Source organism: Setaria viridis, chromosome 5 (genome assembly GCF_005286985.2).
Source record: "Setaria viridis chromosome 5, Setaria_viridis_v4.0, whole genome shotgun sequence".
Lineage (NCBI taxonomy): Eukaryota > Viridiplantae > Streptophyta > Magnoliopsida > Poales > Poaceae > Setaria > Setaria viridis.
In genome coordinates, this window is record NC_048267.2 from 8,860,235 (window position 1) to 8,886,901 (window position 26,667).

Below are 26,667 nucleotides of genomic sequence, written 5' to 3' on the forward strand. Positions count from 1 at the left end.
CGTGTGAGGTGGAGAGGTGGAGGGGAGGTGGGAGAGATCCAGGGGGACGCTCCGGCCGTAGAAGATCTGGCTGGTGCCCATAGAAGAAACAACGAGGATACCACCGCCAGCGGGAGGGAGGGACTAGGGAGGCAGGCAGGGGTGGGAGGGAGCGAGCAGCCGGAGGAAATCTAGGGAGGAGGAGGAGGAGGAGGGTGGGAGGGGGAGATCTCCCTTCTCTCTCTTCCATGGACCTGGGACACGGCGCCCAGGGAGGGGAAGGGGACTCCTCCGGCTCCGGGGGGCAACTCAGGTGAGTACCGCAGCCTCCTTCTCTCTCTCCACCCCCGCGTTCTTCTTCCTCTCGCGCGCTGAGTTAGTCGCCGAGCATTGCTGGGGCACTGGGGGCGGTGCTGTCGCGGCTGGCCGCGGAGCAGCGGGGCGCTGACTGAATTTGACGGCTGTTCCGGCGGCGCTCGTGCTTGGTAGCTGCTGGTGTTGCCGAGTGCTCGTGCTGACCTGGAGCTTGTCCATCTCGCTGTGTCTCTTGCGGCGGTGGATTTGTGGGGCCAAATCGGTCTGGTCTTCCCTGCGCTCCTGCAACTATTTTTTGCAAAGTATGTTCTCTTCTAGTATCTGTTTCCAAACAGAGTAGGTGATGTTTCTTCGTCAAACTGCTTGGTGGGGAATTAGAGTTCAAAAAGATCTGCGGGGGCAGTGTCTGACTCTGAAATTGAGTGAGGTGATACTGTCCTTTGGTGGTGGATGTGAAAATCTTCCGTGTTCTTGGTGGTGCACGCTGACTGCTATCTGGAATGCTGCTATGGTGGAAGGGCTGATTTGTGCACATACACAGGGGAAAAAGCTGCCTCTTTTATACAGTTTCCATATGTGTCTTCTTTGGTTGGCTTTGATTACTGCTGGCCTTTGGAGAAATGAAAGAGGAGTACTCCTTTAGTTTCGCTTGAAGCTTATTAGATAGATCATAGATGACTTGTATATCCAATGATTTTTATTTGAATGTTTTGGCTTTGGGGCTTATGAAATGGTTTGCCTTGTTGGGTCAGGAAGAAGAGGATGAGGAGGAAAAGCACTGGCCCTGACTCCATTGCTGAGACAATCAAGTGGTGGAAGGAGCAGAACCAGAAGCTCCAGGATGAGAGTGGCTCCAGGAAAGCGCCCGCCAAGGGTTCCAAGAAAGGGTGCATGGCGGGTAAAGGAGGTCCTGAGAATGGGAATTGTCCGTACCGCGGCGTGAGGCAACGGACTTGGGGCAAATGGGTGGCCGAGATCCGCGAGCCCAACCGTGGCAAGCGGCTGTGGCTAGGCTCATTCCCTACTGCTGTGGAGGCTGCTCATGCATACGACGAGGCGGCAAAGGCGATGTATGGTCCCAAGGCACGTGTCAACTTTCCCGAGAACTCTGCTGATGCCAACTCTGGTTGCACGTCAGCACTTTCTTTGCTGGCGTCTAGTGTACCAGCTGCTGCATTGCACGGGTTTAATGAGAAGGATGAGGTGGAATCTGTGGAGACTGAGGTGCATGAGGTGAAGGCAGAAGCGAACGATGACTTGGGAAGTATCCACGTGGAGTGCAAGTCCGTGGAGGTACTTCAGTCTGAGGAGATTGTTTTACAGAAAGAAGGGAACGTAAGTTATGACTACTTCAACGTCGAAGAAGTTGTTGAGATGATAATTATAGAATTGAATGCAGATAAAAAAATTGAAGTACATGAAGAATGTCTTGGTGGAGATGATGGATTTAGTCTTTTTGCATATTAGAAGTGTGGTCATGCGGAGCAGTAGGAATAACTTTGTTCTAGCTGTTAGGAAACGCTTCGGCCTGAAGCCTTGTAGTCATTTGTGGTTTTCATCTTACTGAGACATAGCTATACTATGAGCCAACCAGTACAAGAAGTTGTCCTGTGTGTTGAGTTCCTGTACCATAGTAGGAAATGAGTCCATGTTTAATGAGCTCTCTTGGTTGTTAATATTGCACATTTGCTCGGGAGGACTCAAGTTAGCTTGAGAAAAGGAGTTGTGAGGAGACCGTATAAGACTTTAGGATTGCATTAAATTGCTCAAACGGTCATATGAGGAAGTTATTTCTCTGTAACGGCACATTCAGTTACAATAGAGTAATCTTACCTTTTGTGCCTGATACATGGATGGATTTTTCAGTACTTAAGATCCCATGCAGCTATACAATTATTCCAAGTAAGATTACTTTTTTGCGCCTGATACACGCATGGATTTTTCAATACTTAGATCCCACACAGCTATACAGATTATTGAAAGTACAAGTGATTTATGATAAATTTGTAAGGGGAAGTTGCAGGCATTCTCTAAATTCGAGCCACCTTGTCTCGCTGTGAAAAGTCCTTTGTTTGTTAGGCCAGTAGGTTAGCCAAATCCAGCCTCGGATCTCCCAATTCATCGTCTTTCCTAATGTTGCACCACAGATCTTCCACCAGACACTGTCTCCATACTCATCACGTGCAAAAATGACGCCACCCTGCTTTGTGAATGGGCGGTATGCATTTGAGTACCTGTCACGGAACCAGGCCCGTGGCTGAAGGAGCGAAAGCTTTGAAGGCTTTGAAGAATAAACCTCCCTTCCATTTACACCATCATGAAGAAACCAGTTCAAGGTTGCAGTGTTGCCATGCACAGACTGTTCAAATTTCCAGGGCCTTATGGCCAGTGTAAGGCTTTCAGTGACTGATGCCTTAAGACCAAATGAATTTGGGGGATCAAACGAACCCTCAAAACCCTTCTCAATACCAAACTCATGTGTGGGGTTATCGTTGGACTTGCCGACTGAAACAGACAGTACATCAGATTGTTGCATAGGTGTGATTTGCAGCATGACACGTGATGGGAAGTGCTTCTCCTCAGAGCCATATCCGCGTTCTGCCATGAGGGTCTCAGAGACTAAAGAATCCACATCACATCTGTGATGAAAGCCAAAAGTAAGTGTTGTTCTTTACTTTGTTTCCCTTTTCTTAGATAGTTCATGACTTCATGTATGTGGACAAATAGTGCTTTTTTTATTTGTATTTTTCTGTAAAAGGATGCTTTCCACGGTTAATCATAATCAGTGAAACAATCCAGCTTTTAGATTACAGTATGCTAATCAATTTCTAGATAGTTCTGATTTAGACTAGTCAAACAGGACTTTTACTAAGATCTGCATTGTTCATAGGTGAGAACATGTTACAAAATATATACATGATTGCTTTCACCAGGTCAATTTTACCTTACTCTAGGATCAACCAAATTTTGACTTATCTCCGTTAATATTATTTTTTTTACCTTTGAACTGAAAAATCAAGTTGTTCTTGCTACTCCAGGAAAAGAATGGAAAATTGAACCCTAATTAATAGTGATTTAATGATTAATGTGAGAAAAAATAGTCAAATCCTTATATGTTAAAATCACTGACCTTATGTTATCCACCTTCACCTCAACATCTATCCAGTTGTCCCTTCTGACTGTTCTGTAAGCTAGCTGAATCACACTTTCGACTTGCTGATAAACTAGTGAGAAGAGAAGGCGCTCATCCTGTGTTGCTTCTGCAGGTTCTTCCATGCCCATGGCTATGACTGGACAGTAGAGCTGGACCTTCCAGAGCCCGTTTGCTGAGAGCGCATGTGAGAACAGTGGTGATGGCACCCCAAATGAGTGGTTTGAGGATCTCAGCTCAATGATCCAGTTAGTTACTGCAAGATTCATTGTCTGCATCCACTGGTCCTCAAGATTTGCCCCAAGCATTTTAACAAGGTTCTTTGCAGCATCTCTGCACTTTGAACCAGTAAGCTGGGCTCTCAATGAATCCAAGCATCCAGGACGGAGATCACGAGGAGCCTCATAGATGCAAACCAGGAAGGCCAGGGACAAGAAAACTATGTTGAACACATCCTTGAAGTTGCCATGAGGCTGTGCCCCAGGGAACCGAAAGGATGATTTCTTGTCTGGACCATACCTCAGCACTGAGTTGACAACGTCGACGAACACCTGTATCGTATCTTGTTCGTCTAGAGTTTGCTGTGTCTTTGTTTTCAGGTGGACTGGTTTTGACGTCCACAGTGAAATCGGGACACTGTAGTTTGCAAAGATGGAGAAGGTAACATAGGATGGCTGGGGGATGGGAAGGTTTTTCACAACTGAGAGGTTCATTGTTGGCTGTGATGATGCTGATGGTGTGGTGCAAATACAAAGGGACATGGCGTTGGTGCGCCACTGGGAGAACTGGGGCAGGCTGGTGATCCAAGCCCATGCATCAGGAGCAAAGTTGGAGGCCATTGCTTTAGTGTTGGAAACTTAAGCTGGTGGTGGTTTGATCGATGGAGGGAATAGGTTGGTTTTATAGAGGAAGAAGGCAATGTTTTATGGATGAAATTTTGGGCGCCAATGATTGAGTCCAGTAAGGCCCGGCAAAGTTTGGGGCAAAGCAGATTCTCTGTTTGATAACTAGTGTCTGGTTTTAAGAATTCCTGTTGTCAATTGGACCTTGAGGAATCTCCCTTTATACTTCCGTGCAGAGCACAAGGTAAATTGCTGCAACGAACTTCAAACTCAAGTTGGTGATTTATGCTTTCTGTAACGAAGAGAATATAGTGTTGTTTGAAAGAAGAAAGCTGGGAAAAGGGCGATACTAAGCAGATATGTTATTGCAGATCCTGGATAATTGGGTGCAGCGACTGGTTGGTGACTTGGTGTGTCTCCTGATCGAGTCCAGGGTTAGTGTTGCACTGCAAAATTATGGGTGAAACCGTGATGACAGATTCTGCCTTTCTGGTCGAGGGATGGATGCAGGATGCTAGTCTTGTACGGGAAACTTGTGCTGTCGATTGGCAATCGGAGCCGGAAGAATCTCGATTTTCTGCTCTCGTGTGGTTTTAGGATTTATCGGCTCCAGTCGCGCATCATTTGCCCTCCTCTAACTTGAGGATTAATCCAAAGGTTTTTTATTCTCTCCCGCGCATTCTGTCGTAGCTAACACTTGTCGCTAAGAAATCCTATTTGTGCAACACCCATGAGTACGAAACCAAGGATACTGATATCTTGGCAGTCAAACAAGCATCATCAGACGCAAAAATATGCCCAGAAATGCGCAACCAGGGCTCGCGTTCGACAGCTCTACTGATGGCATCCCTGAACGGATCACGGTTTAAGTTGCCTTCTGAAATCTCACACAAGCAACATGTTCGCAGTCCCGTCGCATATATGCTCCTAGGATAGGCAGTTTGGCAAGCCAAATGACCGAACGTTAGGACCATATTCCTTGCTTAGCAGCGTAGCACTTCATTTCAACAAACAAAACTGTACTGCCCCTCAGGAGTCATGAGTCCAAGATTCCACCAACCGCTCCGACTAAAATGTCACGATGGAGAAAATAGTAATGCTATCGGTTTACCGGCACAAACTGGAAAGCGATCCCAACGATTCCCTTGCAACAATCATATCCACAATTGCATAGCAACAAAACGATGCTCCAAAACTCACTTCTCCTAACATCAGAATTCAAATAGCTCCCGCACCATCTACGTCTCATCGCCTACCATGTATAGATTCTCAAAATCGCCACAACATCAGCAAACTGCCTGAACACGTAGCAGAACATGCTACGGGTGGCCTTAGCCATTTGGTGGTGCTATACTACGGGAATGGCTTTGTCTGTATATCAGTTGACGGGGGGAAGGAGGGGGCAAAATTTCTCAACCCAGTGACTATTGGGGAGAAGCCGAGAAGATACTCTGACCTAGGTATCGCAATGTACAGAACAGGCAAAGGGCTGATCGACAACTCTGGAGAAGACTGGCACGATGAGACCCGCAGTCCTGTCAAACGGCAATAGCACAGGCAAAGCCCCTCCCCCCTACCGATTGGCAACCCGAGACTGACCAGCCTTGCCTCTCATTGTAAACTTCCACCTGCGAAACAACAATAGAAGGGGTTAAGGGTCCTTTACCAAGTCCGAGAAAGATGAACAATGGAATAATATCGCTGGATCGATTTATTTACCAAGTTCGGGAAAGGTGAACAATGGAATAATAATGGCAGGCAGACTTACAGTATCGATGGTTTCTCCAGCATCGTTGATGCCACCAATGTAGAACAAATTATCATCCATTGTAATCGCACACCCATATCCTCTCGCGATGCTGAATGGGCTGCCCATCCTCCATGAATTGGCACGTGAGTCAAAAATCTCTACGGTAGAGATCCTATTGCTTCCATCATACCCTCCCACAGCGTATCTGCAATGAGTCGAGCATGTAAGTTTTATGTTACAGCAGTGAGGTCACATCACGTATGATAAAAGGGATTGCATCCAGCGAAGAGAGAGTCTTACAGTGCTTCCCCCAAGACAGCTACTGAGTGGGAACCTCTTCTTACACTCATACTTGGAAGCAGAGCCCAGAAACCTTCCCTTGGATCATACCTTTCTGCTGATCTGTGTATTACAATTTTGTTCAATGGGAGAGTACAAAAATGATATCCAAACCATAATTATAACATGGAGACATTGGTGAGGGATCATACTGTAAGTACATATTGCCATCATAACCACCAGTTACATAGAGAGAGCCGTTAAATACAGCTGCAGCAGGAGCAAATCGCTGGAACAACATAGCATACAAAAGCATGAATGTTAATTCCAAAATCAAACAATTGATGGTAAACTAGAAAAAGGAATCAGTTGATGTTCACTGAACGTTATCCTTATCCTACAGAGCGCAAAATCCCGTGAAAATCAGTAAATCACATGATCTGGCATCCAATTCTCTCCAGAAAATATGCTGACATGCATTGCAGTTTACCATCGTAGTTTGATACATTCTAGATTTGAAAATATCTAGGACCTACGCTAGTTCTAAAAAAATACATGAAATTAGATGTGTCCAAATAATACAGGCGCCCTAGAATACACCACTCACCGTTCTAATGCTAAAGCAGCTATCTGTATTCTAATGCGTTAGATTGTTATAAATCTTACTGTACTAAGTAACAATCTTACATATTTGTGATGAGTAAACTATAATATGGCAATATGATAATCGCAAAAGCATCGTACTGTTCTACTGGTAAACGATGATGAATTCATAAGATAGTTCAAACACCTACATTATGCAAAATTTCATTTTCATTTCTGCTGTCTTATGGATCCCGAACCTTATTAAATATCACACCGAGAAGACAGAGTAGACAGGTAGTAAAGCCCCGTAATAATACGACAAATGCAATAGGGAGTGACTGTGATACCATACATTTTGCCGCATAGACAGACTGTCTATCCATCTCCCAAGTGCTGGATCAAACATCTCCACTTCTGAAAAAACCACAGATCCATCTCCCCCACCAATTGCAAATATTTTATCATTCAGCGTAGTTCCAGCAAGGCTTCCTTTCTTGTGTTTCAAGCGTGGGCATGTCATCCATTGGTTCTCTCCCCTGCTGTAGTATTCCACTTCAATAACAGAAATGCAGATTGTTAACAGCTTGGAACTTATATAAAACACTTAGACACTCGATCATATTAGAATGCTACCTGAGTGATACCATGTACTGCCATCCCCACCGCCAAAAATATAGATATTATTGTTCAGTGCAGCAGCAGCTGCATATGCACGGGCTGAGCTCATTGGACATAATGGCACTAGTCTGTCTGTTCTGGGGCAAAAGGCATCCAGTGATGATAAGCAAGTACTCCCCCTGTAGCCACCCAGTATAAATATTGATGGTCCTTCCACATTATCATATGGTCCACCAACGAGTGGCGCTAAAGAGTTATAGTTTAATTGTAGTTTTTCAAACTTGTATTCCAGTTGCTGAACTTTTCTTTCTGCGTCCTTTACTGATTCCCTCAGAAACAGTTTTTCTTTATCCGACTCAACCTGGTACATAGAAGAACCGCAATTAGGAGGGAGATTGCGCATAAATCGTGCATTAATACCATAATTAACTCAACATCAAGCACATCAACAGGTACACATATCATGTATAGTTCCATAATTCTGTTGAACATTTGAGCTAGATTCAAAACCCGCAACCATAACAATGGACATGCCAATGCAAAGCTGAAGTGAATGAGGAAAGTAACTTCATATATACACACTTTCTTCTCTATCAGATAATGATGCTATTGAATTTTACACATAAACAGTACCAGCTTTTTCTCCATTGCTCGGGTTCTCTTGGATAATTCATTGATGATGTGGAGCAGCTACAGACAATGAGACATGTCAGCTAGCAGGACATAATCGACAAACAAACATTACAAATCATACAGGACAAAATATGAAAATAGTTGCAGTCAAAGAGTAAGGAATAGCATTAGCTTAAAGCACCTCAGCATTTCCATGATATTTCCCCAATGATGTCAGGTCTTCAATAGATGCATCAGCCTTTGAGGTGGAATCAGGTGGGTCTGTTGGGAGAGCAGCACCATACTGTGCTTCTTGAGGCATTGATTTATCTGAAGCAGAATCAACAGTGCCATTGGAGGATTGGGCCTCCTGCTGTCGCAAAACAAACAGTTCTTGTAACTTCTGCCTAACAGCCACTGTGTCATGCTGTTCTTCACGTGGTGGATTGGTATGTTGATGGTCGTCGTTGACAGATTCTGTTCCTTCCTTGGTCGCAGCATCATCCAAGTCATCCCATTTAGAAGACTCATTGTCAAGGTGGATTGTTGATGTTCTACAAGCACTAGCATATTCACCTTCTGGATCAGCCAACTTATAAGGGGCAACACAGTGCGATTCAGATGAAACACCAAATGGATCAAGATCCTTTGTATAGAACTCAGACTTTGTTGGGCCAGGATTAAGATATGCTTTGGTTGTTGGAGATTGCAGAGATTTTGAAGGATCCCATTTGTTTGCAACATCATGAACAGGGGCAGGTTTAAACAAAGATATCAAAGCACTTGTTTGTGCATGGTCTAGCTCAAAGTAAAAGTGCCGAGGTCTATGGTAATTGTCACTGATCACACTTTTGAAGTGAGACTCTGGAACTGGATAGCACTGAGTCTTCATAGAGACAAGGACCTTAAGAATACATAAGTCACTCACAAGTCAGTTAACTTATGACCAGATTAACCATAAACAGATGTGTGAATTTGCGGTGCCGTATATATGGAGGGCTGTTATTTGATGATACCTGTGCAGGAAATTGTGTCTTTATTCTACCACCATCACTCCAAGCAAATTGATCAATGTTAAGCTTGCCAGCACATGCAGCCTCAAAAATTCCATGCATTTTTCGGTCACTATAATTGAACAGAAATAGAGGCATGCCAGGTTTAACATTCTTCACATATGAGATATGGCCTGAAGGCAAACCTATTGCACAAAAGACAGCAAGCCAATCCATTCCAATCAGGCAAGAGGTAGAATGAAATGCCGATGATGCACAAGTCGATGTTCCAGAAAACAAGAACTGACTGATGCGATGATGGCAGTTCATAGTTTTATGGGATGATGATTTATTTGCAGTAATGACACTACATTATAAGGTGGAAAGGAATTGTTAGTTCAGAAAAATAAGGGGGAAACGAATTTACTAACCAAACAACTGTTTAGTGAGGCATTCATTCATCGTGTTGTGTTTGCAACCGAAGATCACTCCTCCTAGCTCATCTTCTCGGAGATTACGAGCAGCAACAGAATAGGTCCCATACCATGCATTGGTTCGTGCCGGTGTACTTGGTGTTCCAGCATAAAAAGTCTCAGTCTTCCTTCCAGCACCCATTCTTTAAAAAAATATAAAAAGCATGCAAAATGCAAACATTAATAATATGCATACATGCTGGTGCGCTGGAGCAACAACTTGGTACTGAGATAACTTATCACAGGTAGCAACACAGAGTAATATTAGACAGCTAAACACAGATTTGGAATCAGTAACACAACTAGAGCCACCACGGAGATACAAAATATAGATAAAAAAGGGAAGTGATATACAGAACATCATCTACTAACAGGAAAAGGAGAAAAAAAATCTACAAGTTAGAAACTTCAGTTACAAGTTCTTGTATCGATCTTGCTTCAAACACCCATTCTTTGATAATTGAAAGTTCAAAAAGGCACAAATATTATACATGCAGGGGTAAGCTAGAAGGAAAAAATTCAATACCCCATATAGACCAATTTAAACAACCAAAGTAATTCAAATTTTATATGTGATGTGCAGGTTCAATTGGATCAGCACCTGGAATAACAAAACCCCCCAAAAGAAACAATCCTAACACAAATATCAGCACCAACGTTCATATCATGCTGATCTCATAAGTCACTGCCGCTCAACATCAGGTAAGCTGTATGCAATCCACCATGTTTACTTTAGTGCCCACGCAGAACAATTACAAAGGGATCATAGCAACAAGATCTCCAGTAAAAGAAAGGGTCAAAGGCTACTCAAGTCCTCCACATCATTTGCTACAGGAATGCCGCACAGAAAATTGGAGTAATTTCCGAGATTCAGTGAATCACGCTCCCGTGCTTGGCTATATGCAAATTTAAATCAAATTCAACAGTTAAAATATGGCCTCCACAAACCCCGACCTCAGAAAATACCAAAATCCCAGCACTTCAGGGTGGCCAAGCTTTGAAAATCATCCGACTTACACGCGATTAACTGTCACAGTAAATTCAGGTCTGAAAAAAAACGCAAAAAAAATCCACAAATTCGAATCAGCGGCAACGTCCCCCTCGCCAAATGCGCAAAACACAAAAGAAAATACACGCAAAACCAACTAGCACCTCGTGGGATTGTAATCGCAGTTCCGCAGCTATAAAGCTCGCAAACTCCACCCCCAAAAATCACCACCTCAATCAATCAGTTGCAACCCATGTTTGCGCATTCCGCCCCACCTCCACAAACCCTAGCCCCCCAAACTACTCCAAACGGCGCCGGATCGCCCGCCGCGCCACCCGCACACAAGCGAGCGCCGATCCGTGCCCACATCGTCCCCGACCACAAAACCCTCCTAAAACCCCACCGAAACGGGGGGAAACCAGCATGGGTCGGGCCCAGATCGAGGCGCGGAGGGGAGGGGAGGGATCGCTTACTTGCCCGGGCGCTGGGACGCGGTTGACAGAACGTGGCATATGACTATCCTTGGCTGGTAGCTTATTTGATTGATAAATACTGGTTGACATAATGCTTGACTATTTTGTTAGTTTTCCATTTGCTCTTGCCTCTATTGAATGTGGACTGCTACCTTGTGTTAGAGCAACTTTAAAAGTTTCTCAAAAAAATTTTCCCCAAAATGAGATATTAGAAGTTATGCTAAAATTTTTTTCCCCAAAAACATATCAGCCCACAGCAGAACGCTAAAAACTACCCTAATAATAAAAAAAAAATCACATTATCATAATTAGACCTATTTACTTGGCTTGCCCACCTCCCGCCCGTAACACAAGAGAAGAGGATAATGGAAGAAGAAGTTGGATCTTGGATGGGTAACTCTACCCACGGGGGCGTCGATGAGGATGATGTCCCAGGAGACGTCGTAGAGCTGGTTGGAGAGGTCGTTGATGGCGAGGTGGCAGCCGGAGAAGAGGAGGTTCTGGACGGGGTGGCACTCAGCGGCGCGGGCGGCATCGAGGAGGTCGGGGAACTCACGGACGGTGGTCACGTCCGGTTCCTCCGCGTCGAGTGCTCCCACGGCGACTAGGCGGGCATCGTCACCCGAGTGTGCGGAAAAAAAAACGCATGCGGGAGGGGGATTGGCGAAGAATGGGCGTCATATTTATGCGGCGTGGAGTGTTTTTTTCGCGTCGCTAATCTCTTTTGGGGAGTTTTAGATAGACGGTTGGAGTTTTTATTTCTTTTTTTCTCTAAAGAAGGTATTGGAGTAAGATTAGCAGTTTTTTGAAGTTGCTCTTATTTATGCATAGCCTGATTTTAGTAGCTTGCACTATGCTTCTGCCTACTGATATGTAAGGTCTTTACGCGTAGCCCTTGCACTATGCTTATGCCTGCTGATATGTAAGGTCAAAAAAAACTAGACCTGCGGGGGGTATAACGGCCCCCGGGCTTTGGCTTAAGAAGAATGACCTTCTCACACATGCCTAGAAAACCCCCGAACCCCTACCCCACCCTTACATGGCGGCACCTGCGCCCGCGTGAGCCTAGGTCGGACCTTGCAGCATGCTTTGGTGTGGGATAGACGAGGAGGTTTTTTTAACCCCAACTTGAAATTCGCTCCCACGGGAAGTCGAACCTAGGACCTGAGGAGTGCCACTCGGTTCCACTAACCAACTCGGCTAGGGACCTTAGGCCTGCTGATATGTAAGGTCATGTAGATGTATGCTAATTGTCCTCTTCTTTGGCATATTGTCTTACTCTTGTTTTGCCTCTTTGTTCACTCTTATACCCCTGCTATGTCCTGCACTTACCAATGGAAGAAACAGCGATGGTCAGTTAACGTCTGTGCAAAGAAATTACAGGTTCAAGACTCTGGAGCAACAACTTCTACATGTGCTGTTCCGGTAAGAGCATAGGTTTGCTGCCTCCCTGCCGACTGAAAAGATACAGAAGAGCGGTAGCTTTACGGATTTTTCCTATTTCCCTTGTGACTTTCATGGCTCTTAATTTATCTGCAGGCAATAAGGTAGTATACGAGGTTAGCAACGATGGGACTTAACGCTTGTGCAAATGTTCATACTAGCAACGATGTGATTTAATGTTTGTGCAAATGTTCATACTACTAGCTTGTTGCCGTATGACGGTATGAAACCGGCTCATTTGCCCCACCAAGATTTTCTCAAGACAGAATTGATGTGATTACATAAACCCAAGTGAAGGAAGAGATAGTCCGATGATACTCACTCTGCTGCGAGGATCGATTTTTTCCGGATTGATTCATGAGAGGCGCCACTGCGCCCAAAACATAGGGGAGAACTGGGATCCGGCCCGTTGCGGCCAGTTAGGCCTTCGCTCATTTCGGGCCACCCGCAGGCCCAACACCGAGGACCAAGAGCCCGGAAGCCAGATTCGGTCGGGCGGTGGGATCCGCGATCTCTCCGTGCTCAGAAAAGAAATCAAAGGGGAATCTCCCGCAGGAATCCGCCGCCACTGCGGACCGCCGCCGTTGCTCCTGGCTCCCGCGTGCTCTCTCCAAGATTCCAGGTCCAGGTGTGCCTCCTCCATCCCTTCTCCCTAATCCCCATCTTCGAATCGTCCCGTTCCTCTTCTCACGTTCATTTACTTTCTTGCTAGGGTTTTACTCCGGCAACGGCTCGATTCCTACGGCGGCGGACTCCCCTGCCACCTCCGCCTCGCCATCAGCCATCAGGTGATTCACTTGGTTATTGCTTGTTACAAATTGGAACACTTTGGCTAGTTGTAACATGAGTAGTGGGATTCACCCCGTAGTAACTGTTCCTTTTCCGTTTACATACCTCAGTAGATGTTGCAACCATGAAATTTTGAAGCCAAATCATCATTGGAAACACAGATTTCCCTGCTGTAGTTGCATATTGGAAGCCAATACAGTTTGTTTCCCAAGTTGTTTTGTAGTCAGGTGTAGTCGGCAGGGAGGCAGCAAACTTATGCTCTTACCGGAACAGCACATGTAGAAGTAGTTGCTCCAGAGTCTTGAACCTGTAATTTCTTTGCACAGGCGTTAACTGACCATTGCTGTTTCTTCCATTGGTAACAGGGCATAGCAGGGGTATAAGAGTGAACAAAGAGGCAAAACAAGAGTAAGACAATATGCCAAAGAAGGGGACCAAATCCAAGAATCAGGTGGGCGATGTGCCGGATCAGCAAGAAAATAAGCTCCCAGATCACCTTGAGCTCCAGCGCACCCGTGTCGTGTGCAATGCAGATGCCCCTATCCATGTATACATTTATATACTACCCTCCTTTCATGTCTTTGCATTTATTTATTATGATCACCCGTATGTCTGCTTGATAGATTCACTGTTTTTTTCCGCATGAATCAAGTGTTCTGATAGGATTATCTTGCATAGGAACCTAATTTCAGATAGATGCACAGATGTTTTAATTTTAAGCGTCTAATTGGCTACTTCACAGTATATAAAAAAGACGTGGTTTTCTTTTTCACCATCAAGTTTGTGTGCTATCTTGCTTCCGATAGAGGATTGAATATATTAGCTAATCTTTTTTGCTTATCTATTTATACTTGTTTAAAAAATGCTATTTAATTGGCTGAAATGTTAACCTGTCATGTTATTAATGAAAATAATCCATTTAGTTTGTAGTGATTATTACATTCGAGACTGTCCAATTGTTGCAATTTGCTGCTCTGGATACATGTTATATTTTTTTTTCACTCATCTTTGTTTTGTTTTTTCATTTTATTTCATGCCAAAAAGGTCTATTTATTCAATTGCATTCGATTCTATCATCTGCCTCATACATTATATTCTTATGTTTTCTCTTAAATAGACTCAAGGTTTCCAATACTCGGGTACTTATGCTGCGACGGGAGTTGATAATAGTGTGTCAGTGGAGAAATTTTGCAAGAACTTCAAAATTGATATAAAACGTCTAACTGAAGATGATATGGAGTTTGATATGATTGGTGTTGATGCATCAATTGCTAATGCTTTCCGGAGAATCCTCATCTCAGAGGTATTTGCATGTTTTCATGTGTACCATGAGATAACCAAAAAATGTTTTCTCTGTTTTAGTACTTCATATATCACAGTTTTGGAACAATTAAATACTTATAACTTCATCTGGATTAATAGGTTCCGACTATGGCAATTGAGAAAATCTTCATGGCTGACAACACCTCAGTTATAGCAGATGAGGTTCTTTCACATAGATTAGGACTTATTCCACTTGATGCAGATCCAAGGCTTTTTGATTATATCTCAGGTAGGTATCTTCAATTGCTTGGGCTTCACCTTCATACAGTTACCGTAAAAGCCATCTTCTCATTCCTTTCTCTTTTCACAGAAAATGATGTCCCAAATGAAAGGAACACTATTGTTTATAAACTGCATGTTTCATGTCCAAAAAAGGGTTCTCAGCGAATTACAGGTATGCCTTATTTTCCTACAGTTTTATGTTATCTTTCAAAATGAAATGCCCACTGTACCTTATTGGAAGAATACCTCATTGTTAAAATTGCAAAGCTTTTGCAGTTAAGCCTGTGTGTATTTATGTGACATCTAACCGGATATGTTTTTGTAAATGTACTGTAATGACAAGTTAAGCTTGTTACCTTGTTAATGTGTTTTCCTGACCTCAAGTTGTCATTCTTATGCACTTAGTCATCAAAGAAATTATTGCGATAAGTATAAAAAAAATATATCTGTGGTAATTGAAACATTTGATCTTTTCTTGTGTTTCTCTAATCTTGTCAGCATAAACCAGATTTCCTGTGGAAAGATGTTTGAGATTTTCTGGTTTTGTGCGTTAAATGTTTGGTTGTTTGTGCAGTCAAATCTGGTGAACTAGAGTGGTTGCCGGAAGGTAGCCAATTAAGCATGGCTTCTCCTGGGCAGTCTGGGGACAAACAGAAGACTTTCACTTCCTTCAGTCAAAGCCAAAAGGATATATTACAAAAGCCTCTTGGTGTGAAGTTTAAAGATATAACTATTGCCAGGCTTGGGGCAGGACAGGTCTGTGTAATTTGTTTCCCTGGTACCATTATGATATGAATAGCTGCTACGTCTTCTGCCCTTCTTGATTCAGTGTTTGGATTAATATACTTTGTTTAGTGATTGAGTCCACATCGTAAAACAGAACTTTAATCCAGTGGAAATTACAGAGTAAAATGTATGTAGCCAGTATCTTTTCCTTAATATCATAGGATAAACTGTGTTGATGATTTGAAATTCATGGAGTGTGCGCATATAAGCTTTAAACTTTTGTCTTAAAGTGTTGTGCTCATTTCCATTGCGGTCATTGTACTTTATGATTTTATCTGTTCTTTTATAGGCTATTGAGCTCGAGGCACATGCTGTTAAGGGAGTTGGGAAAGTTCATGCCAAGTGGTCTCCAGTTGCTACGGCTTGGTACAGAATGCTCCCTGAGGTAAAATTGTTTCACTATGCCATTTCCAACAAGAAGACGGTGAATGAATGTATCGTTCTTGTCTCCTAATGCTATATTATATTATCAAATAGGTTGAAATTCTTAAACAAATTGAAGGTGTCGATGCTGAGGAGCTAGTGAAGAAGTGCCCAGTTAATGTTTTCGACATTGAAGACCTGGGTGATGGTAATTTCTCTTTCCCTTTCTGTTTTATAAGATGCCGAACTTGAGGTAGCATTGCATCTTACATTTATCCAAGCTGTTTTGTGATCGATCTGCTGTTTACATTAACCCCTTAAATTTTGTGTACACAGGTAGAAAGAGGGCAATTGTTGCAAAGCCAAGGGCTTGCACGCTCTGTAGGCAATGTGTTATGGGACCATCTGGAGATAAAATCCAACTAAGGCGTGTTAGAGACCATTTCATATGTAAGTAGTCAAGAACTTGATCATCTTACGCCAAGTATAAATGTGTTGATTATTGCACCTTCATAGTTGGATAATTGTATCACTGAAGTTCTTTCCGGTAAGATAGCCCCTGTACTTCCACTGCAATGTTCTAATTCACTGTGTTGGCTGTTCTTTTTTCCTTTCTAGTTACCATTGAGTCCACTGGAGCTCTGCCCCCGGAGGTGCTATTCACAGAAGCCGTGAAGATTTTGGAAGGGAAGTGCGAGAAGGTCATATCTGAGCTATCCTGAGAGGCTGACACTTGCAACGGTGGAGTAAACCAGCATAGTCCGCCATATCTGATATTTTGCAGGAGACGAGTGGACGATCAAACATTTTTGTGGTGGTTGTTTGGTTGAAGAAATGGGACGTGAATAGTACTATCTGTGCTACGGAATAGCCAGTAAGGCTGTAACACACTAGCATAACGTTAAGGCTAAACTGTGGCCGGTGAATCAACTGGCGGCAGGCACTTGTGGACATCGGCTGAAATGGCCGGTTGCATCTCAGGCATTCCCGTCCAAACAAGGTATCCAATTCGGAGTTTCACACCACACTTCTTAATCGGATCTCCAAAACAGACCTGTGTGCAAAAAGAAAACAGTAGAAGATAATTGGGCCATAAGATTAGGCTAAAAGGTTAGCAAACGATTTTTTTATTTTAGTATTTTGCAAAAATATATGGCCAAGCAAAAAAAATTGCAAATCTATACCTACAAGCTACCACCATTTGAAATGGTGGAAGGTGTATGCTAGCGCTAGTCAAATGGTGGAAGGTGTATGCTAGCGCTAGTTGAACCGCCGGTAAAGGTACACTTTCAAAAGAACATAACTAATTCATATGGACTTGGATGGAGATAAACTTTATATGAAAATTGTAAAGCTCGACGAGATCGAGTTGAAACTTGTTTCATTTGGTATCATCTTGGTACTCAAATAATCGACACAAGTTTTAGATCTAAAATTTAATTTTAGATCCGAAACTTGTCTCGATTATTTGAGTACAAAGATGACACCAAATGAAAACAGTTTGAACTACAAAGTTGTAAATCTCATCAAGAACTACAATTTTTATATAAAATTTATCTCTATCCGAGTTCATATGAATTAGTTATGATTTTTTGAATGTGTGCTCCCCAGTTTCAGATCTAAAATTTGAATTTTAGATCTGAAACTTGTGTCGATTATTTGAGCACTAAGATAACACTAAATGTAAAAAGTTTGAACTACAAAATTGTAGATCTTGTCGAGATCTACAATTTTTATATAAATTTTATCTCCATCCGAGTTCATATGAATTAGTTATATTTTTTTGAAAGTGTACTACCTAGAGGGAAAAGTTACCGCCGGTTGAGTTGGTGGTAGCTTGTAGGTATAGATTTGCAATTTTTTTATTTGACCACATATTTTTGCAAAATTTAAAATAAAAAGAAAAAAATCGCTTTGCTAACCTTTTTAGCTACTGTTTTCTTTCTGCACACAGGTCTGTTTTGGAATTTTTGCACATATCCTATCTTCTACGGCGGTGTAGGTATAGATTTGCATTTTACGGTGGTGTAGGTATAGATTTGCAATTTTTTTGTTTGACCATATATTTTGCAAAATATTAAAATAAAAAGTAGAAAAATAAAAAAATTCTTAGCAAAGCCAACAAATGGAAAATGGCAGCCCTAGTGAAAGACGCGAGAGGCTATACGTCGCATCAAAACCTTTAGAAAAACCTATCTAACTTCCAGAAGCCAAATAATTTGCACATGATGTTTTAAGATGCGTGTGAGGACTAGAGGCCGTTATCCCACCGCCTTTGCCTTCTCCTTTTCTCTGCGCTCGTCCCGCTGCTACCTCCCGTGCTGCCGTTGTGTCCTGTGCCACCGTATGGGTTTCTACGGAGGAGCGGGCGGGTGGTGGTGGGAGCGGTTGGCGGTGACGCCGATGGCTGGCTGAGGTGGTGGTCAAGGTCAGCAGGGTTAGGGTTTTGGGTTTCGAGGGTTCCATGACCACCGACCTTAGAGAAGAAGGTTAGGGGTGGCGGAAAGGTCCGGCAGCAGTGGCGGTTCGACCAGCGGTGGAGGTGAGGCGACGCGGGAGTGCCCCCAGCTGGGCGGGGCTGGATCTCTGGTGGGTGGCGGCTGGCGGTAGGGGCGACAAGCATCACGGGATTCGAAAGGGTGGGGTGAAAGGGACGGGGTAGACAATGGGTGGGCGCGCGCGGATGCCGCCGGCCAGGGGAACGAAGGAGGGGGGGTTGGGTGGAAGAAGAAGAAGATGGTGGGTTCCTTGTGGGCCGAAAGCTAGGAAGCTTGTCTAGCTTCCGTGTGCCACAAAGGAGCGCCTAAACCTTTTGTCGCCTAATACATCCCGCGTGGGCCTATGGAATAAATTTGGCCCAATGTTGCATGCTCATCTTTCAATCTTTCGTTCTCGCAGCCCAACGTAGGTGTCAGCTGAGCACAAGCATGGGCCACCAGCATTAAACAGGCCCAGGGCTTGGAGTTGGTCACGAGTCAGCCCAACCAGCTTCCTCCTCGCTCGATGGTCGCCCAGAACGGATCACATACAACGCTATGAGGTGGTTCTTTTTTCTTCTCTTTTGAATTTCTTTTCTTTTTTTATTGTTTTTCTTCTTATTTTTCTTTTCGTTTTTCCTTCCGTTTTTTTCTTTCTTCTTGACATCCTCCACTTCATTTTCTTCCGCGTCTATTTTTTCTTCTGTTTTGTTTTCCGACGGTGTCTTTTCTTTGCAATTTCCTCATTTATTTTTTATTCTTTTTTCTATTCTTTTTATATTTTATTTCAATTGATATGTTATGATTCATTTTTTTTATTTTTTAGTTTATTTATTCATTCGTCTTCCATAATTTCTTATTTTTATAAATTATAATATTTACTATGTCTATTTAATTTTAAAAAATTAATCACATGTTGTATTTTTTAATAAATCTTTGTTCCGCGAATTTGTATAATTTGTTATATGTGTATTCATCTTTGTTCTGAGTTTGTATAATCTGTTAAATTTGTATGGTTGTTTTGTTTCGTGACTTCATATAATTTGTTGCGATTATACAAATTTTTGCTCTTTGAGTTCGTATAACTTATTTAGATGTTTTGCAACTCCATATAATTTTTTCCTGATATACTAATATTTGTTTGTGAGTTCATATAATTTGTTCTACGTGTAGAAATATATTGTTGCGTGAGTTTGTATAAAATATGTTTCAGTTATACATATCTTTGTTCTATGAGTCATATGATTTGATCATATAATTATTTTATTTCATGAGTATAATTTATTTTCTGGTGTACATATATTTGTACTTTGTGTTCGTATAATTTGTTTTGGGATATCCATCTTTATTCTGTTAGTTTGTGTAATTTGTTCGGTGCATGTAGTTCTTTTGCTTTATGAGTTTATATAATTTGTTCTATTTGTACATATATTTATTTTGTTAGTTCATATAATTTGTTCTTATGGTATATATATATCTTTATTCTATCAATTCGTATAATTTGTTTGATATGTACAATTACTTTATTCTTGAGGTCATATAATTTGTTTTTAGGTGTACATATTTTTAAAAATCTTTCAACTTGATAAAAATGCTACTAGAAAAATTCATCAAAACAATATCAAGTATGGTCTTGTTTGTTGTTGTAAAGAAAACCAGTGGTGGAATCCAAATTTAATTTATAGGCTCAATTTAAGATTTATTAGTTTTTTATTTCAAACTTCTTGCATGTCAGATGATGTCATCAATTTATCTTTCTTGCTCTAACGCACCAGTTCTCCTTTTTGTTTTCCTGAGTGCATGCAGAAACTGTCCATAACTAGCTACCTATTCCTAGGCTAAAGTTTACGCAACCTATCATAACAATACACATGGCCGAATTCTTAGTAAATTATTTTTTATTTGTATTGCGTGGATCCATGAAATTTATTTGCAATTTAAAGGTTAAATTTCCCCTCTCTAGAATTCTTAGTAAATTAAATTGTGCATTAAAATATTTAATCATGAGCTTGCAGTTTTAAGTTGGATTTTCATTTGATTTTATGGATTTTTTTTGTGTAGTTTGATTCGAACCCAAACAACAAAACCTAGAGAAAAAACTAGGACCGGAATCCACATAGCAGGCCTAATCTATCGCTACCATCTTTTGCGATGCATGAAGTAGGCCTAGCAGCTAGCCTGGGAACGGAATCTTTTCTTAAAAATCAGCCAGTTCGGCCTTGCACACATCTGGGCTGACCGGCCTGCGCCAACCTAGCTTGGCCTGTACGCTGCCCTACGTCGTAGCCTCGCACAAACCTAGGCTGAAGCGATGCGCGGCCCATTTAGGCATTAGCAGCCTGTATTACTGGCGCGAATAGAAGGTGATATCGGGGAGAAATCCCATCTATCTTCTGAAAGAAAATATTCACAGATTCCATCTAGGGAGAGGATTCCTCGAATCACTGATCCGGTGCAATGCCCACACCTTGCTCTAGCGATGGCACGGATTTAGCCTCAAGGCACACTGTGTTCCCAAGGAACCTGCACGGGACGCTCACCAGCTTGCCTTTGTGAGCCACGATGACTAGGCCTTGCGCGGCACACTCCATGGAAGAACCCTCATGAGCTAGAAGAGATCCCTTTCATGAACCAAAACCAAAATTGGGTCGGAAACGGGTTATCTAATAACCTAGTTCTCTATTCTGGACTGCCAAGTCTGAGTGGTTTATGCTCCTGAGTATTCTCAGGAACCTACTTTATTTTTTAATTATGACAGCTCATGGCTTATTACGTTAAAGCGGATACTCCCCGAATACAGGCCAGTTAGGCCCAGCAACGTGGTGGCCCAATAAGGCCTAGATCTCTTTGCCCGGTTGAAACCCTAAACGGCCGCCACGTGGAACCGGATACGAGGGGTCATCTTGCAATTTATCACGATATCTCGCACCAGCCGCGTTATCGCCAGCTCAGCTCGCCAATGTGGCAGAGGCGACAGGATAGGTGGGCCACGCCCCCCTTTTTTCGTCCCATGCCGTCAGGTGGTGGCGGTGGAGGTAGTATTACTTAAAATGATTCCTAATTGTGTATCTATTCTTTATTGTTCTTTATTTTATCCCTTTTTAATTCAACTAACATTAAATATTCTTCAATTCTTGATTATATGCAATAGCATAGAAAAAGACTTCTCTAAGTGGTTTAGAGATGTCTTTGTTCCATCGAGGGACAGAGCAGCTAGTAGCCACACAACAACACCAGTCTCCAGTTGCTTTTCATTTCACACAGTTGGTAAACTTATATAATTTGGTGTATTTGATTGAAGCCGTTTGTATTCATTATCTAAGTTGTCTCACAGCTCACAAGAAAAATAAAAGTATAGAAGTTTTGTGCTTCCAGCCTTGCATTTTGCATGTAAAGGTTGATGGCTAGATTTAGTGACAAGAAATTAACAGCATCATAGTTTTTGTGGCAAATGTACATCCTTGGACTGTGGTTCTGTGCTAGTGTTTTGAGACAAGTCATGAGACATGATTATGTCATATCCGAGTGTGTCCTTGTGTACATCATATTATTATGAGGAATTTGGTAATATACTATTATGAAAATAATACCCAAATTAGTGAAGAGGTCTTAAACTGGATGGTGGGGATGTGAAAATTGTACATCCACACATACCACCGAGCAAGGTTCAGTCAATGGTACCGGAAGGAATTAATAAAGTTATCTGCTTCTTTGTATTGATAGAAAATTTCTGGTGTCCCAAACATAGAGAAAAATTGCAACCCTACTACTTGGATGATGGACATAACATCGGCATCCATGGAGTTTCAACTCAATATAGACTTTGCAAGTGCCTACCAAGAATCACCATTGCATAGGTACATCACATTGCCACCTATTTCGCATTTGATGATCAACTGGGAATAAATATATGCCTAAACTAAGCTAGATACCAAAAAAAATATGTCAACAAAATATCTTCATTGAACTTACAAAGAGAATATTTTTTTTCCTACAGGGACATGCAAGAGCTTGTTGAGAAACTAAGTAATCCATTACCAAATTCAGAAAACCTATGTTTCTCCTATTGTTTCCCACAGAGTCGATGGGGGTTTAAAGCTTGCTTATGGAAATAGAATATAACTTACTGGAGAAGCCCTCAATATAATCTGAATCGCATGGTGATGACAATAATGATAGCCTTGATCTTCGGAGTATTGTACTGGAGGCATGCAAAGATATTGTAAGTCCACACCCCACTTCTTTTTCCTTTTTTTTCAGGACATGGGATACCATTGCAGTCCTTTGCTGTTGAGCAGTTTGAATATGAGTTAGATCATAAACTATTACAAAGGTAAGTCACATATTCAATAGGCTAACGTTTTCTTGTTCCTTTAAAGAAACAATGAGCAGGATCTATTTAGGATCTATTTAATGTTCTTGGTGCAATGTATATGGGGGCTATACAACTCGGTGTTTACAATGATCAGTCAATTATATCATTCAGTACAACAGAGTGCATTGTAATGTATCGTGAGAAAGTTGCAGGAATGTACTCTTCATGGGCATATTCATTTGCACAGGTCAGATGCTGACCACAAGTTTGTAAGCATATAAAAAATCTATAATAGAATAACTAATTAAATTTCTTCACCTTCTATAGGCTGCAACAGAGATCCCATATGTATTTATCCAAGTGTTACTCTATACGTTCATCGTTTACCCGACAATTGGCTATTATTAGACAACATACAAACTCTTATAGTTCTTCTACACCACATTTTGCTCAGTTCTTTGTTATGTTTACGTTGGATTGTTGCTTGTTTCAGTAACTCCAAATAGTGCTATTGAAGCAATTTGGCCTTATTTAAAGAAATAAATCATGTAACAGGGTATATATATAAAGTATATATTAAACTTCAATTATTTTTTTGACTGGGCTGAGCTAGATAGGTTCAAGCATAAAAGAATGAAAGCCAAGCTAGTATACCACTAACAAATCTACATGAGTGGAAGTGTGATCTTTACGAGGGAGGAAATTAGTAAATCTAAACTTTGCAGTGTTGAGTATCTAAATGACTAAACCAAACATTTTAGAAGCCTATCTTTGCATATAATGATGCCACATTGGCATATGAGAAGATGATCCTATGTGGAACAGTGTTGTTTCCCCATGGTGCTTGTCCATGATTATCCACTAGTGGCTTCAATTTGGGTCTGAGCTAGTTGTCAAAGGCAAAGAATCCATGCAATCGACTGTGTACAAGAAAAAATATTTCTGCATTATTTGAAGTATTAGGCCATGTGCCCATGTTATTATATTAAAATGTTGCATTCACAGTTCAAAATCTTTTTTAACTTGTTACAGGTGCAAATGATTAAAAGCTGAAGTAAATTTGAAATGCCAGATCAATATTAATTGGGTAAATGCAGTATATATGCTTGCCTAGAATAATCATCACTTTAGAGCCAAAGAAGATCCAAGATCATGCATTTCTATGATGACAAGGCAAATTGGCACTCATAGTAAAAAGAAAGAAAAAAAAGCATTTCCACTTGCGAACAACAAACCCTCTCTATTAGTTTTTGCAGCTTCCTGACAAGATCATGCACGATGTTAGGACGGTGTTGGTGGAGCCAGATGTCCTTTTCTCTATAAATGATCTTTGGACATTACAGAGACTAGAAAATATTCCTACAAAGTCTAACCGGAAATTCTGCATCATTTTGTAGGCCCGTGCTCCAAGGATAACTGAATTCATGCATCACATGGTAAACTAAAATCACCATATTCCTTGTTCTGAGTAGTACAAAATAGTATTGTCAAAATAGTTCACCAGCCATCTTGGGCTGCGATAATGCAGCAGTCGTATCCACCGTGCTCCAAGTTTCCTCCACAACTATATGGCTATATTCCTCTAAATCAAAAAGCAAAACACTGCATTCATTGTATAGATACTGCTATTCCCTTGACTATGTACTGCAAAAACATGACCTATTGTACTGTACGTGGATGAAAATAGGAAAAACCAAATCCTAGATGCATAAGCAGAGTGATTATTTCTTCAAATATATATGCGGATATGCCATGCCCCTGCTAATGAAATTTACAGCTTGCTTGCGGGTACGAGATACGGAATGGTCTTGCCATGCCCCTGCTAATGAAATTTACAGCTTGCTTGCGAGTACGAGATACGGAATGGTCTGAGCACACCGGCCAATGGATTGGAACCGTGTGAATCCTTAACCAAAATGGCATCAGAGCACAATAGAGAAGCCCGATTTGGGATAGATGTATGCCTTCCTCACGTAGGAATCAACAGTGGAACAAAAGAGATCGAGCAAAGGATGCGGGGAATTTACTTGCCAGTTCCCTAGCATTGGTGGTGTCGCCGCGATCCTCCACCCTCCACCAACCCTTCTCTCATTTCCTCAGGGAAATGCGCCGCCACCAAACCGGATGATCAACAATTAGAGCCGACGCTCGGAACCACAAAGCCTTTTTTCCCTAGGCGAAGTTCTTGTGCTCGGGGATGGAGTTTGGCAGATCCCGTGGTCGTGCGACACCTTCAACAAAATAAAAAATACGAAGATTTTATTGCATTTTTATATTCGAGTATAATGCACCACGTCTGGTTCTTGTGGTGTGGCGGATACACCTCGGATTACCTTGATTAAAGCACGGTTAAGTCACCTGACACTCGACACTCATGCCTTAGTCAAGTTAACTCGAAGTGCCGTCGGATTTCCTCCGATTTAACCACTTAACAGGATCGAGTTTAGCAAACTCACACGAAGGCGAGCGGTTTCAGAGAATACAACAGATCCACTGAGTTAAACAAGTTTGACCATTTAGTTCACATCAAAACAAAAATCAGAGTTTTACACGATTCAAAAGCAGCGGAAAGGTAGATTAGCGGAAGCTAGCACCGGGGTCGGATGTCCCTGATGAGGCCGATCAAGATATCAGTGATCCCTCTCCTCGCCGTCCGAGGAAGGATCCCACTCAACTGTCCAACCCAGAGGGAGCTGGGGCGACCAAGTGCCAACGAGAGCGAACTCAGGAGCTGCGACTGCACCTGAAAAGAAAGCCACAAACAAGGCTGAGCTGCTATGCTCAACAAGTCTTAACCGACCGGTGGTAAAACTACTCCACCAGTCTAGACATGCAAGGCTCTTTGGCTGAGGGGTTTATTTGCCAAAAGCGACTGGGTTAGATCCCTGCTTTCAAGTTTTAGCTCAGTTTCTAAGTTCATTAACCAGTCTACGTTGGCATCTTACTCTAAGCAAACATAGATCCAACTTTATGTATATAAGCTCATCATCAAGACCATGTCATCATCAGACTCCTTCATTACTCAGTGTAGCATAGCGATCAAGCAGTCTCAAACTGTGAGAGGCAGACGAATCGATTCGAGTTTCTTAACCATGCATGGCGAACCTAATCTCACGACATCCGCGCACCACAAGGGTCGCTTCCTATGTCGGCCGTCCCCATCAATTCCTAGGCGCGTGTCAGGTCCAAACTTCCCTTGGCATGCAATGCTCCTCAGTCCCGGCCTCTACCGTACTGTGACCGCACTTGCACCCACATGATGCACCATGGGAACCTCATTCCAGGGACAGCAGGGGCATAAGCCACGCCCTAGTTCAGTCAGGTACTAGGCTTCCCCATCCCATACTAGGTATGAGATTAGTACTTTCAAACACTTGATCACGAACACCACCACTGTCGGGCCTTAACAGATTCCATAGACAGACGGGGCGATCAACCGACCACCAAAGAGTTAACCAAAACCCTGCCCCATCCATCGTCCTTATAATAGTAACAGAAAGAAGAACAACCAACTCCTATAACTCGCGAGTGACAGGAAATCACTCGGCTTTTACCGATACCTATTTAAGCAGTGCGACTACTCGACCCAACAACTAGTGTTCAAAACAAAGGAACTATGTCATGCATCTAAGGTTGCAAACAACTCCTATACGTAATGCACAAATATGAGAAAGAAGGCATGCGCAAGTTTGGGAAACTTTGGGGTTTATGCTCCGGGGCTTGCCTTCGAGCGGAGGGGAGGGAAGCTGGACTTCAGCTGGTGTGACTTCGGCTTCTGGAACTGGTAGCTCAGCTACAGCTCCATCTTCTGGCACCGGGTGTAGTTCGTAGACGCCGTCAGCAAGACGAAACTCTACACGAATGCAATGCAGGAGTTAGTGTTTAGACGGTT

The 26,667-nt window shown here is 42.3% G+C and overlaps 4 protein-coding genes across 5 annotated transcripts; 2 read left to right on the forward strand and 2 right to left on the reverse strand.

The window, feature by feature from the left end:
* Positions 1 to 140: 140 nt before the first annotated feature.
* LOC117858324 (dehydration-responsive element-binding protein 2A) lies at positions 141 to 2,142 on the forward strand. Its single transcript, XM_034741372.2, has 2 exons — positions 141 to 292; positions 1,047 to 2,142. The coding sequence occupies exons 1-2, from the start codon at positions 228 to 230 to the stop codon at positions 1,759 to 1,761; spliced, it is 780 nt and encodes a 259-aa protein (XP_034597263.1). The 5' UTR covers positions 141 to 227; the 3' UTR covers positions 1,762 to 2,142.
* Positions 2,032 to 5,248, reverse strand: LOC117858322 (uncharacterized). Its single transcript, XM_034741370.2, has 2 exons — positions 3,425 to 5,248; positions 2,032 to 2,933 (listed from the first exon to the last, which is right to left on the reverse strand). Exons 1-2 carry the CDS (start codon positions 4,282 to 4,284, stop codon positions 2,288 to 2,290), a joined length of 1,506 nt encoding a protein of 501 aa, XP_034597261.1. The 5' UTR covers positions 4,285 to 5,248; the 3' UTR covers positions 2,032 to 2,287.
* Positions 5,249 to 5,393: 145 nt separating this feature from the next.
* Positions 5,394 to 11,186, reverse strand: LOC117858321 (uncharacterized). 2 transcript variants are annotated; one of them, XM_034741368.2, is made up of 11 exons: positions 11,058 to 11,186; positions 9,555 to 9,739; positions 9,148 to 9,329; positions 8,334 to 9,035; positions 8,153 to 8,209; positions 7,535 to 7,880; positions 7,254 to 7,453; positions 6,529 to 6,605; positions 6,338 to 6,439; positions 6,056 to 6,242; positions 5,394 to 5,915 (listed from the first exon to the last, which is right to left on the reverse strand). In XM_034741368.2, the coding sequence occupies exons 2-11, from the start codon at positions 9,736 to 9,738 to the stop codon at positions 5,826 to 5,828; spliced, it is 2,127 nt and encodes a 708-aa protein (XP_034597259.1). In that variant the 5' UTR covers position 9,739; positions 11,058 to 11,186; the 3' UTR covers positions 5,394 to 5,825. The 2 variants fall into 2 exon arrangements, with proteins under 2 accessions (XP_034597259.1, XP_034597260.1); XM_034741369.2 differs by lacking the exon at positions 11,058 to 11,186 and adding an exon at positions 10,749 to 11,051.
* A 1,768-nt stretch (positions 11,187 to 12,954) lies between these two features.
* Positions 12,955 to 17,003, forward strand: LOC117858323 (uncharacterized). Its single transcript, XM_034741371.2, has 11 exons — positions 12,955 to 13,128; positions 13,213 to 13,288; positions 13,655 to 13,836; positions 14,407 to 14,592; positions 14,712 to 14,841; positions 14,923 to 15,006; positions 15,409 to 15,590; positions 15,910 to 16,005; positions 16,098 to 16,191; positions 16,320 to 16,433; positions 16,602 to 17,003. Exons 3-11 carry the CDS (start codon positions 13,708 to 13,710, stop codon positions 16,703 to 16,705), a joined length of 1,119 nt encoding a protein of 372 aa, XP_034597262.1. The 5' UTR covers positions 12,955 to 13,128; positions 13,213 to 13,288; positions 13,655 to 13,707; the 3' UTR covers positions 16,706 to 17,003.
* The last annotated feature ends 9,664 nt before the right edge of the window (positions 17,004 to 26,667 follow it).

Bases quoted from the DNA above. Each gene is read 5' to 3' on its own strand.
- LOC117858323 (XM_034741371.2), top strand. From the start codon at position 13,708: ATGCCAAAGAAGGGGACCAAATCCAAGAATCAGGTGGGCGATGTGCCG. The intron at 13,837-14,406 runs GTATACATTTAT...TCTCTTAAATAG, and splicing joins ATGCAGATGCCCCTATCCAT to ACTCAAGGTTTCCAATACTC. The intron at 14,842-14,922 runs GTAGGTATCTTC...CTCTTTTCACAG, and splicing joins GCTTTTTGATTATATCTCAG to AAAATGATGTCCCAAATGAA.
- LOC117858322 (XM_034741370.2), bottom strand. From the start codon at position 4,284: ATGGCCTCCAACTTTGCTCCTGATGCATGGGCTTGGATCACCAGCCTG. The intron at 2,934-3,424 runs GTCAGTGATTTT...CTTTCATCACAG, and splicing joins GTGAAGGTGGATAACATAAG to ATGTGATGTGGATTCTTTAG.
- LOC117858324 (XM_034741372.2), top strand. From the start codon at position 228: ATGGACCTGGGACACGGCGCCCAGGGAGGGGAAGGGGACTCCTCCGGC. The intron at 293-1,046 runs GTGAGTACCGCA...TTGTTGGGTCAG, and splicing joins GGCTCCGGGGGGCAACTCAG to GAAGAAGAGGATGAGGAGGA.
- LOC117858321 (XM_034741368.2), bottom strand. From the start codon at position 9,738: ATGGGTGCTGGAAGGAAGACTGAGACTTTTTATGCTGGAACACCAAGT. The intron at 9,036-9,147 runs GTATCATCAAAT...TGTATTCTTAAG, and splicing joins AGACACAATTTCCTGCACAG to GTCCTTGTCTCTATGAAGAC. The intron at 5,916-6,055 runs GTAAGTCTGCCT...GTTGTTTCGCAG, and splicing joins CTGGAGAAACCATCGATACT to GTGGAAGTTTACAATGAGAG.